Below are 13,523 nucleotides of genomic sequence, written 5' to 3' on the forward strand. Positions count from 1 at the left end.
TGGATGAATGGATGGAAAAACAACAAAAACAATGTTCAGTGGAAGAGGCATAACAAATTATTATTTTGTTTTAGTCCTCATATTTGTGTACCAACCTTCCAAATGTGCTAAAGTCTCAAGGTAAAACCTAAATCAAAATACAGACCTAAATAAAATTCAGTACAAGTTAATTTTTACACTTTTGGCAGCAATTTTATTGATCTTGCCAGTATTAGACTTTAACTCAGTAATCAAATATTATGAAAACAAACTCAACAAATCAGCTGTTTTAACACAATCCAGATAATACCAGAAAAAAATAACTATTTAGGTGCAAATAACCTCAAACTTTTAACAACTTGGCAATTATACAGTGATAGTAGCCTGATGCAAAGTGAAATTCCAAAGGCCTTAATGCAGATCTATATTTAAATAAAAAGAGCTTAGATTAAACGTCAGGCATTGATGATGATCCATTTATGCAATAGTGAAAGTGATTAAGCAATGCATCATGCTTCAATATGCAGTCTTGCAAAGCGGTACTGGAGTGAGGTGGGATTGCGCAGAAGCACGATGCCTCGCTGATCTGCTGATTGCATGAGAAGTATTTGTAGGAGGCCCACCAAACTTACAAACCCTAAAGCCTCCCCAGTTCCTGTTGCCAGAGAGAAATCACCCTGAGCCACCCAACCTAATGTCATACGGGTACAGTGAGATGATATATTAGGCAGTCGTTCAGTCCACAATCCATGTATTAAAGTTTGTTTGGAAAAAGATTCAACACAGGAATGGCCAGGATCTGTAGTTACCGATGCACTAGGCTCAGGGAGAGAATCTTTGAGCATAACAGAAGGGCCAGAGTGTTGATTAATAGATACAAGTTCAGGTTCTTTTTGCATCTTGGGAGCTGAACTAGGGTCATCCTTTTCAGGAATGCCACTGTCTTGTTCTTTCTTCAGGACAGAACAGCACTGAGCAGCTTCATCTTTCTTGCCCTTCCTCTTCAGCTGGAGCTTTAGGTGGTCTGTGTGTTGCGGTTCACTGGGGCCACTCCACTGGGGGTCATCACGCAAGCGTTGCAGGTCTTCAGTGGTTGGCATACAAAGCATAGCATGAAGTGCTGGCTGCCCCTTACCAAGAGCACAGACACGCACCCACAAAATACACCGCTTCCACTGAGCCTGCAGAGACATGGAAAGTGCAGGACACAGTGGCGGGGCACAACAAGCACTCTGTGCTCTCCGGGTCTGTGAAGATGATGGGCGACACCAGACTGACAGCTGCCTCAGCACCTTACGGCTCCTACAAAGAAAAAACATAACTTCATTGAGAAAATCAACCGCTCACTTGATATTTTATTCATCATTGCATAAAATGAGCTACACATTAGGCTTGGGATGACTGATGATAGTATCAGGGTTTGCCTATTGTAATAACCATTAAGTCAGATGATTTGAAAATGTGCTGTCTGCAGTTTAAGATTGATAAAAACACTATTGTATTTGCAAAATGTATTTACTCTTCATCTATTTCATAGTCCTATATATAGTCCTACAATAATCGTCTGCCTGAATTCAGAGTAAAGGAACAAAACAACCTTCTCTGATGCATCTTGGCTTCCCTTGTTCATGCTGACAAACAGATAAAGTCTCAAGAAGAAAATGAAACAGCATGTTTATTAGGGTTTATCATCACTATACAAGAATTCAACTACGATCTGTGCTGCTGTTCACCACAGAGTTTATGCATGTGTATTGTACATACTATAACTTTATTTAAACTTTATAATTAGCTTTATAATCAGATGATGGCCTATTATTTTTAATCCTGACTGCGACTGCAGCCACAGTGGACTTGCAACCAGCTTTCTGCATTTTTCCAGTCTAATGATAAAACTTGAGCACAATACAAGTTTCCATCACACCAAAGTGATTAAGCCGATACTATCGTCAATCATTCAAGGCGTATTATAATTTGTAAGATGAACTGTGGTCAGTACGTACAGTGCCATGCAGAATTACTGGCATCTATCTTTAAAAATTAAAATCATTATATAAATATCACAGACAATAATAGAACATTTTCAATTCATTTAACTGCTGTTGTTGCCTTTAACCATGTCTTGTTTCATCGGGGTAAGAATATGAAGTCCCACTAATTTTTGTTAATTACTATAGAAAAATACACATACATACATATACACAAACACACATGCATCTGTGCCACAATTACAGTTACAGAAATCACACTTTCCCCCATTCTGGTGTTTGACGTGAACACACACCTGTATTTGAATGAGTATATGCACTGAGCTGCCACTTGACTGCATAATGAACACCAAGCTATCAAAATAACCCATCCAACTTAATAAAGTAATTTTGAAGCAAAAAAGAATAACCAAAAAAATTATCAGGTCCTGAATGTCCCAGAATGTGCATCAATTAGTTGACTAGTCTTATGCAATCCCTAGATTTCAGTATGCTCATAGGGGACCAAAAAATTATGTACTTATTTCTCTCTCGAATATGTATTAAATTTATTTTACTATGAAACAAGACAACTATTGTACCTCAGTACAGTAAAAGCAGATGCTGGGTTTGGGCTTTCTCCAGAGAGTGATGTCACATCCTTCATTCTAATTGTCTTGGTGTCTTGTATGTCTTCAACTTGTTTCACTTTCTCCTCCCATTCCTCTACTAGCTGTTGCCATTTGCACCGGAAAGGAGCCACACAGCCATATTTGATGTAGTTTGTGCGTTTGGAAGGTGGATGCCTAGAAGTAAACACATAGAAATGCCAAATGCATCAATCATCACAGGCAAAATTAAACTATAGTATCAATAACATCAAGAATAATATGACCACAAAACAAAATGCAAGATTTCTGCTAAAACCTGCCAAGCCAAGAATCGCAAAAAGTGTTAAGTCCTCCTCTTTAAGAAGCTATTAGAAAAGGCACATTAAGAGGTGCTAGAAGAAATGCTAATTATTACTGTACCATACAAAGTGATAACAATTCAACGGTAATAAAACAAAAGGTGTCAGAAATGAAATTAAGATTTTGTACCTCTTAAAATTTTCCAGCAGTTCAATCTCCTGCTGCTCCTGGAAGCGGACACCTGCAGGGCAGTCTGGGTAATCATGAGGAAAGTGGGGCATGCTTCTGTTCTGGGAGTGTTTTAAACTCATCTGGAGACCCCCAACACGTACACCACAGTACACCTGATACACAGGTATACATAGATAAAGGGGAAACTGTACATATACTATATGCTAACCTGAAAGATCCAATTTTAATGGCATTTTCATTGTTACTTATTTATCAGAATTCAAAGCACATCACACACACCCACTAACATGTCTGGTGACTGTATGATTGACACACCAGACTATATATATATAAAAAACAAAAAAAAACTTTACCAAAGGTATCCAAAATGCCATGCCCCAACCCTTAGGCAATAGCAAGTCCCAACCCGATCCCCATCCAAGCCGCTCCTCTCCCAGCTGTTTTCCTGCCTGGTTAACCAGCAGAATTGGCACCCGGCTCTGTGCAGTGGTCGGCAACCTGGAGCCTGGAACTAACAACTCCCTCTTCATCCTGTTCAGATCCTGACACATACACACACACACACTTTTGTTTCACATTGAGAATGGGATTAACAAAGGTTAGCCCTAGTATATTACAGGGACAACAACAGAACACGATTTGATATCCAGCCAGAGAATACGTGAAATGTATTTTTGTTGTATGTTAATTTCATCTGACTAAGCTGCCCTTTAAATCATTTTTCCCCCACTGTGATTAATGTACTGGTGTCATTCTGGCAGGCCAACAAAATCATTGTCACACTCAGCAGCAAATCTTTGATGCAGTCAAGCCACACTCTCAGAGTGTGACAGTTTCCATCAGCCATCAGAGCTGTGATCTTCACTGTGGTTGTTTGTGTCACACAGGCTGGGGTTTATTTCTATAATTGCTGATCTTCTGGGATTTCACACACAACATTGTCTAGAGTTTATTCATCTCGTTAATATGAGAGGTCAAAGTAGAATAGCAGGCAGTTTGAGCTGACAGAAATCTGCCTACAGTAAGTCAGATAACCACTCTGTACAATGAGGGTGCACAAAAAAGCATGCCAGAATGCACAACATGGTGAACCTTGAGGCAGGTGCAGTACAACAGCAGAAGACAGGTCCCACTTTGGTCAACCAAGAACAGAAAGCCGAGGCTACAGTGGGACTGCAAGACTGGACAGTTAATAACTGGAAAATTTATCCTGGTCTGATAAATCTTGATTTCTGCATATGACAGGGTCCGAATTAGGTGCCACAGCAAGAATCCATGGACCCAACCTGCATCGTGTTAACTTTCAAGGTTGGTGGATGTGGTTTAATAAATGTGCAAATGTTTTCTTGGCACACACTGAGCCTGTTAATATCAATCACTGCTTGAATGCCTATTTCAGTATTGTTGCTGAGCATATGCAATTTACCGATCTTCTAAAGGCTACTCCCTGCATGCACTATATAAAAAAGTAAAAGTCATCACAAAATGATTTCTTGAAGATGAAAATGTTCTTCATTGGCTTTCCCAGTAACCAGTTCTCAATCCAAGAGAATAACCTTTGGGATGTGATAACAGGAGATTTGCAGCATGAAAGAGCAACTGAAAAATCTGCAGGAACTGCATAAAACAATCATGTCAGTGGACAAGAATCTTGTAGAATCTATGCCATGAAGATTCGAGGCCGTTTTAAAAGCAAGGGGAGGCCCTAATAACATGCTCAGTGAGTGTATATAACACAATCACATAAAATATGCCATACATGGTAAAACAAGCTATATGGTTGTCTGTGTGTGTGAGAGAAATACCTTTTCTGAAATCTTGTTGTTTGTAACATTCTCTCTGACAGACTTGTCCCATAGAGCACTCTGAGCACAGACCGAAGGGATTCCTCTCAGTATCAAATTTCTTCTTTGTTCCTCATCAACACCTACCACACACCCACACAAAAACCAGCGAGCACAGATAATGAAACTCCATCGGGTTACACATTTTAAACCAATAATAGGGGAGTAGCAATGAAAAGGAATAAGTAATATTCTGGATTGCTGTGCTCTGCTCATCAATTTGAGTGAGGGAGTGAGATCTATTAATAATGATCGAGATCATTTAATAATTAAAGATAACATGCAATGTCTGAACCATTTTTACAGTTTATTTAAGGATTATTTACATGGAGATAAACACAGATATACAGTCACCTCTAATAGTACTAGAACTTTAAGGCCAGTTATTTTCTTTTCTTGTTATACTCTTTAGACATTTGGGTTTGAGATCAAAAGACAAATATGAAGTAAGAGATTAGAATTTCAGTTTTCATTTCCTGATCTTAACCATTTAGATGTTTTAAAAACTTAAAACATAGCACCTTTTGTCTGAACCCACAATTTGTTCACCTGTTCAAAAATATTGGAACCTGTGACATTTTTCTTGTTGCTCAGGTGTGCCTGAGCAAATATATATATATATATATATATACATACATATAAATAAATAAATACAAATCACTGACATCACCATTAACCTCCACAAGAAGGTATCGCATTATCACAACAGCAGAAATATAGAGGCCACAAGATGCAGTAACAATCAGAAGGCCAGATATGAATTTGCAAAGAAATCCAGAGATGAGCCACAAATTTTCTGAAACCAAGATTAACCGCTACAAAAGTAATGGAAAGGCCAAAGTGTGGAGAATGAAAGAACAAAACACACAAGCCACTTGAGCTTCCACTGCCAATTTACATAAATCACATTTGGAGGAATTTCATCATGCAGCTAGACAATGACAGAAAATACACTGCCAACATAACAAAGGACTAGCATCAACATCAGCAAACATTGGGGAAGAAAGTGGATGGTTTTAGAGGGGCCAGATAAGTCACCAGACCTTAAACCAACTGAGCATGCTGTTAACCTCCTGAAGAAGAGACTGAGAGGAGACTGAAAGGAGACCTCCAAAAAAAAGAGAAGAAAAAAGGTGAAAGAAGCTGTGGAACAAGCCTAGAAAAAAAAAATTCAATAGTTATGAAGTCAGTGGGTTGCTGGTTTAATGCAGTTGTTTCAGGCCACCAAAGGTATCATGCTCCAACATCCAGGCACAAATATTAGAAAATGAATTCTGAAATTCTGTCATATTCATCCTTTGATCTCAAAAGCAAATATCTTCAGTGTACAGCAAATACAAAAGAAATGGCCTTGTTTGGAAGTGACTGTATTTCTGCAGGGCTCTCAACTATTTCATTAACTGGAAATCATACTGATACTGTAATTGCAATGAAATGACACTCCATTTTGACTTGTGAAGGCACTGTGAGGGTATCCGGGCTTTAAATAATACACTTTTGATTTGGAGAATACATCAAACCTTTGAATGGGTTAGCTTAATTGCTCAGTCGCATTACATAACAGATAGCTTGCAAGAAAAATCCATGCTGTTTCCAGTTCTGTTCTGCAAATTGCTTTTTGTTGTAAATTTTATCACTGTTTTCCAGTGTTTATAGAACTCATCACAAATGTATGCACTGTTTACTCAAACATTTTTGAGAGTGATCACCTTGGGTCCATTGAAAGTCTGGTGCAGCTTTTGCCTTTTTCACAGACAAAGACAGTCTTGGGTCGTCTACAGTCAGGCCTAGAACACACCCCGCTGGGAGCTCAGCCGTTGCGTATACACCTAAACAATTTTCAATTAAACAATTTTTATATTCTGCTAAATGAACCAAAACATTACATAATTATGGCATGTTAGTAATTAATTCCTGCAATGTAAGTGTGAGATGGCAATAAAAACCAGATACCCCTCAGTTGCTGAAAAACATCTGTTTGCTGCCGATGTAGGGACATGTTCTCCTCTTTCTTACACTCCTCTGGCCACCAGAAAGGGGATGAAGTCGTTTTGTTATTATTCTAAAAAAAAAAATATTTTATTCAACATTGAAAGACCAGTTTACACATGAATGCTAACTGAATAAGCATCTGTACTGAGGCCTAATGACATCAGCACCACTGTATTAACAGGTCTAGAGTTAGCACTGCTCAAGATGCACCTCGTCTCACCTCACATTCAGTTGCTGGTGCAAGTATCTCAGACAGCACAGAGTGGGAGAGTGGACCAATTAGACGATACCGAACTATTTCCATGGTGAGATCACTGTAAGGAAAACTAACATATAGAACTTGCATTCAGTTTTTTTTTAAACTATACATGATGCCACTAAACTGCTCACCTGATTACGATCTCAGTCTTGCAGGACTTCCAACTAACAGGAGTATTAAGTGATCGAGTGCCATCACCCACAATTTTTTTGGCAGGGTAGTCCTTCTCATTGTCAGTTTCCAGTTTCCTCTTTCTCTTGGTACACTTTGGCTCACAATTTCCATCAGAAGGTGCAGGTGGTACGAGACTTTCTTCTGCCAGGTTCTCTGAAGGGACTGCTTCCACAACAGCTGGAGCCACTGCCTCAAAACACTGGCACACTGCCTGCAATTCTGGTAGAAGATCCTGAAATACACATACACCAAAATGTGTTATCTTCATTTTTAACATTTTCTGTATTGAGCATCATGAGATATTTGGAAACTCTATTCAAATTTTCAATGTGCCGACACATAAAAACTAGAAATATAACAGAATATGAATACATTAGTCTAATTAAACAGTTTATGGTTAACTACTGTAATTGCAAACTAATAGATAATGCAGATAAAAAAATTTGGTTGTTTTCATGGCATCTGTACCATTTACTCTCACTGCATATTTTCTTTAGTGGGAGTACCTTATAAGCAAGGAACAAAAAACAAAGAAGAAAAACAAAGAAATGTAAATGATTATACCTTATGAGCAGGTATAAGGCAGGTATACCAAATAAACTGGCTTCTCAGTGTATACACACAATCACACACTCTACCTGTTTTAGGGAGGGATGTGCCCAGATCCACAGCTGTCTGTGAGGTGATGTAGTGCAGCAAGGCCTCCAGAGGAAGTGCACAGGGCCCAGGGGCTGGTGAGGGTACTGATCAGCCTTGTAAAGCACAACTCTCCCTTCCTTCTGCCCTGACACACACGATGCTGCTGCAAATGTTGGGCCTGTAATGAGTCGGAAACACATGCATAACACTGATTCCAGACTATTTCCAACTATGTTTTTTAAAGCTGCTCAATAAACAACTTTGGGACTTGTGAGCTACTACTGCAAGCTATTTGCATAAAATGCAAAAGATATTATTTTTACTCAGCATGTGCGTAGGTGACTGTTCACTGCACTAGCAATACCTAGTTCACTGCCAAAACAATTATATCACCCTTTGTGCTGTATTTAGCTCATTTATTAATCCTAATACATCCCGAGAAAAAACCTATTCATCTGTACATACAAATACATCCATCTAGGATGTAACAGATGAAAACAGATCTTAGCAACACCTAGAACATGAAACAATTGTAGGTCAGCATGTGTCAGAATTTGGGAACGTGACTATTTAATTACAGCATCAAGGTGCATCGTACCACCATCACATACAATATAAGGCCAAACATTTTTGGACACCTGAACCACACACCCATATGTGCTTTTTTAAACATCCCATAAGAGATTTAATCCTCTTTTTGATATTCTAATAATCTCCACTAGATTTTGGAACATGGTTGGGGGATCTGCCCATTCAGCCATAAAGGCATTAGAAAGATTTGGCAGTGGTGTTGTTTGAGAAGCCCTTGCATGCAGAAAGCATTCTAGTTAATATATAATAGTTGTCTGCTTTCAACTTTGTGACAACAGTTTGGGAAAAAGCCCACTTCGTGAGTGATGGTCACATGTACACAATCCTTTGGCCATATGGTGTGTATATAAACAATGGGGAGTGGTCCACCTCAGGATTTTCAAGAAACCTCAGCATAGCACATATGAAAATGATTAAGTGTTTATTCTGTGGTATGTGTTGGAGATTTGAAATGCTGGTAAATATATACCTGCATCTTTGTTGGTAAGCCTGGAGAGCGCATTCAGTAGTTGTTCCTCTGGACCAATTAGCTCCATGCAACAATAATATGAGAGATCCTGAATAAAAGAAGAAATAAATAAATAAACCAAGAAAGAGGAAAGGCAGAAATAAGATGAACCTATAACAGTTTGAGAAACATAGAAAGCAGGGTGATAAGAGTAATAATTGTTTAAAGAGCCGAAGACATGCTACAGCTGAGAGTGACTTGGAGACAAACGGCAAGCTGACCTGCAGCAGACAGCCAGAATTCATAGCCCTATAGCTGGCTCTGTAGCACTTGTACGTGGGTCTGTCTCCAAGAGAGTAGCCCCATTTCTTCAGCATGTGAAAACGCTTGGCATGCCAGATATGAGTCTCTAACCATTTGTTTTTACGTTGCCGTCGGTTAAACTCCAGCAACAAGCAGCCATGGCGGCGGCGGGCACGCCGACTTTTGGACTTTGACTGTTCCTTTTTCTCTTTCTTGCCTGCCTGATGACTCTTCTCCAACTAGACAACAAAGATGAGGAAAGATGAACTTTTTGTTTTTTTACCAACAAATATTCATATTCATAAAAATTTGGTACAATGTTTATATCTACGCAATGATAATATACAGAATGCTTTAAACTTTTTAATAAAACTATCACTAGATGTCAGGTGAGATTACTTAAAGGCATACTAATTTTAAACATTGGTGGTTAAGGTTTCTAACCCCATAACAAAGAAAATCACAGGCCCTAGTTTAAAGGCCTGGCAAGAAAATACATACATACCACTCTCTGTGCCATCTCTCTCAGGCGGCAAGGCAGTCTTTTGGAGTTGTGGCTCATGGCTCTTCGGCGCATGTGCTTTGGCAGAGCTCCAAATACATGGGAGCTACCTGTCGTCTTTGTTACAGCCCTCAACATGGCATTGACTTCTGCAGCTCGTGCTTTGGCAAAGAGTGATGCTGGACAAAGAAATGGAAAGGCCATTTAGCATGCAGCAAAAAAGAGAAATCTGACTTGTAAACAGAAATTGAATGTAATGCGGTAAAGAAGGGAGAGACAGATGAAGTGAAGACAGGTCAAAGCACTTAGTTTAAATGCTCTAAAATTCACTGTTGGATTCTAACCAGTGATGTACTTGGGCAGTGGCTGCTCATGTCTCTCCTGATGCCCCTTCATCCATCCACTGCGGTGCTCTATCTGCCCCATCATGTGCTGCTGCCGAGAATCTGAACTCCGACCTAAATATGATATGTTTCAGTATAAGCTCAAAAACACAGGAATAGCACCAAACATAAAAAGAGAGATTTCACAGCCTACTGAAACCAACCTGTGCCATCACGACTCTGCGAGAAAGTCACGTTACTTGGCTGATTTCTCATTTTCTTGTGTCGCATTCTGCCTTTGGCACCCGACATCTAAGACAAGAAGAAAGAGCAGATTTTAAACTTTGCAAGGATTTCGCACACAACACGTCTGGACTTCTACTGGAGTTATTTGGCTGTACATGGCTAGCCAATACGTGCATGGCAGCTATACGTGCAGAAACTACCGAAGTTTCCAACTGTAAAATACATTTACTGAATTATAACCACAGTTTATATCAAGCATGATTGTACAATACTTACCGTGTATGTTGATTCGATCAGGAAAACCTAATTAACTCAGGGTAAAGAACTATCCACTGCTCCACTACTCAGCACACCAGCGGCAAGACATCGCTATGAAAACACGTGTAGCAGCACTTCCGCTACCTCCTGCTCATGGGTAATGTAGTCGTGCCTGTGGTCAGGCTTGAGATCAGCTGCATTTCATAACAAAGCTGGTTACTTTGTTTTAATGATCTGTGTGCCACGTTAGAGTGTAGTTTATTCAGCAGCTGTTACGTGTGGTATTGTACTAGTCATTTTGTCTTAAGGGATTTTGTGAGACAAGGCTGTGGGAATATGAAGGCTAGCTACTGTCAAGAATATCATTGTGTGGTTGGATGGAGCAGATGATGACATACAATAATTACAAGCTTTGTGTTGGTAAGTGGTTTAACAAATATTCTCCAGAATGTTTGTTAAACCACAAATATTATTGGAACAACCAGTTAAGAAGCAAAAAGCAGTGGTGTTGGCCAAAAGTTTGTGGACACTTGACCATCACACTCATATATGATGGTTCCTTCAGAATTGGGAGGACACAGTGGTATAGAATGTCTTTATATGCTGTACCATTACAATTTTTCTTCACTGGAACTATTGAACCTAGCCCAATAGACAATGCCCTTGTGCACAAACCAAGGTCCATGAAGACATAGTCTTTAACTAGAACCAGAAAATATGACCACACCACCTCCATCTCATCCCACTACATTGACTGCCAGTCTAATTTTTGCATTCCATATAAAATTCTACGTCTACAGGCCATAGCGCGTTTTTGTTTTTTATGATCTGATGTTTCAATGATGATCTAATGATCACATGTTTCAATCAAAAGGTGCAGACTATTTGCTGGTACAACAGGAGGCAGAGCTTTCTCTTACAAAGCCCCACAGTAATGGAGGTGTTTGGGACTCAGACAAAGTGTGTAAGTCTAGGCTGAAAACATTTGTTTTAAAGTCTTTTGTGAGACTTTTCTTAAACAAATAATAATACATGAGCAGATCTGGAAGATTCACAGGCATAAAGACTTTTTGGAGATCTCTGGACCTCTGGTCTAATCCATCCTGATGCCCTAATTCTGTTTGGACTTTCATCACTTGGAGGCTGCTCACTGCTGCTGAGCATGACCCTACATGGACAACCTGGAGAAATATTGGTTTGTTGTAGATAGTACCACTTAGAAACCACAGACTGCAGTTGCCACAATCAGTTTAGACCTCAAGTCTGTATCAGTGAACAGTTGATGGTTTCAATGAGACTCCATGCTATAACCAGAATGAATCTTCTAATTATGCAGTTGCACTTTTTGACCATATATTGTACAGTTATAGAAGGAAAATTATTTTATAATCACTATCCAGTGTCACCCAGATGAGGACAGATTCCCTTTTGAGTCTGGTTCTTGTCAAGTTTTCTTCCTAATATCACACCGGGAGTTGTTTCTTGCCACTGTCACCCCTAGCTTGCTCATTAGGGATAAATTTAAATTGAAGAGAAATATGAGAGAAAATATGTTCCTATAAAGCTGCTTTGTGATAATGTCCACTGTTAAAAGTAGTATACAAATAAAATTGAACTTGAATTTAATTTAACCTTTGGGCATCTAGAGTATATGAATAATAAGAAATTACCTTGGAAGGTAATATTTTTATGTTAGACTTCATTGTAATTTGATTGGGCAAATATTGTACATTATTACACATACTCTGCCAAATCTATAGGGACTGCAAATTGTATTCATAAAAGAGTTCCAATGAAACATCATTTAGCAGTCTTAGATAGGGATATGTGATTGTGAATATGTTGAGGAATTGCACTCTGTTTCCCAAGTCAATGTTGTTTTTAAGCCTCTGTGGGAATATGATGGCATAAAAGGACATTTTTGTCCAAATTCTTTCAGTTCCCTCTCCTTTCATATGAGGCACTGTAATTTATGGAAAGATGAGACATACCCGAGTGGTGGGGGCTCTATACCTACTCCATGACATGAAACTATAACTGGTCTCACCAAAAAAAGATAACAGTAGCTACTCTAGCAAGCAAGGCAATGCCAACCCTTATGGACAGTAACTAAAACACAGACTGAATCACAGACTTCAAGAAAATAAATAAAAAGAAACATGCTATGGAAATGTTAAAAGTTTTAATTAACAGCTATCACAAGACAAGAATACAAAGGTGAGCAAGTTATTTATCAGGAGTGTGTGCGTGTGTGTGTGTTAGAGAGACGAGAAAAAAGAGAAAAAGGGATTTACAATGGAAAACATATGTGCACAGTCTCATCGAAACTTGAAACTGGGCACTTGAAGACTGAAAACCCTTTGTGACTTAAAATAAATCACAAAAATTTAAAAAGAGTTTACAAACTAAGGTAATCTAGAGAAGGTAATTAATATAATCCATCTAGGTTTGGATTAACTTTTATATATATATATATATATATATATATATATATATATATATATATATATATATACATATATATATATAAAAACTCTTATTTATATATATCTAAAGAGTACAGTCCAGGTTGAAAAAATTAAGCCCAGTATTAGAATATGGTTAAGTTGGAATAGATATTTAAAGTTTATTTATTTATTTATTTATTGGTGCTATGAGCAAATACTACAAATAATATTTTAGATATATCATTGAAGACGAAGGTGTAAGCCTTTGCCAGTGAAAACGTGTGAACTAAATTGCCAAATTGTATCATATTTACGTCTACATCAGGAAGAAAAGAGATTATTTTCCTTTACATGCCAGCACCTCTAATGTATATATTGTGTACATATTATGTGTATATATTGTATACATCTAAATGTATATATTGTGACACTGTACACGCCGTAAAAT

The 13,523-nt window shown here is 38.4% G+C and overlaps 1 protein-coding gene across 2 annotated transcripts; it reads right to left on the reverse strand.

Moving 5' to 3' along the window:
• Positions 1 to 43: 43 nt before the first annotated feature.
• On the reverse strand, positions 44 to 10,774 carry pop1 (POP1 homolog, ribonuclease P/MRP subunit). 2 transcript variants are annotated; one of them, XM_058377052.1, is made up of 16 exons: positions 10,647 to 10,774; positions 10,349 to 10,436; positions 10,146 to 10,259; positions 9,805 to 9,980; positions 9,278 to 9,538; positions 9,018 to 9,105; positions 7,957 to 8,135; positions 7,276 to 7,550; positions 7,106 to 7,199; positions 6,847 to 6,955; positions 6,603 to 6,722; positions 4,855 to 4,976; positions 3,403 to 3,591; positions 3,047 to 3,201; positions 2,549 to 2,752; positions 49 to 1,281 (listed from the first exon to the last, which is right to left on the reverse strand). In XM_058377052.1, exons 2-16 carry the CDS (start codon positions 10,434 to 10,436, stop codon positions 489 to 491), a joined length of 2,967 nt encoding a protein of 988 aa, XP_058233035.1. In that variant the 5' UTR covers positions 10,647 to 10,774; the 3' UTR covers positions 49 to 488. The 2 variants fall into 2 exon arrangements, with proteins under 2 accessions (XP_058233036.1, XP_058233035.1); XM_058377053.1 differs by lacking the exon at positions 10,647 to 10,774 and having other exon boundaries at positions 44 to 1,281; positions 10,157 to 10,259.
• Between the last annotated feature and the right edge of the window lie 2,749 nt (positions 10,775 to 13,523).

The sequence above is a fragment of the Hemibagrus wyckioides genome, linkage group LG23 (assembly GCF_019097595.1).
Source record: "Hemibagrus wyckioides isolate EC202008001 linkage group LG23, SWU_Hwy_1.0, whole genome shotgun sequence".
Lineage (NCBI taxonomy): Eukaryota > Metazoa > Chordata > Actinopteri > Siluriformes > Bagridae > Hemibagrus > Hemibagrus wyckioides.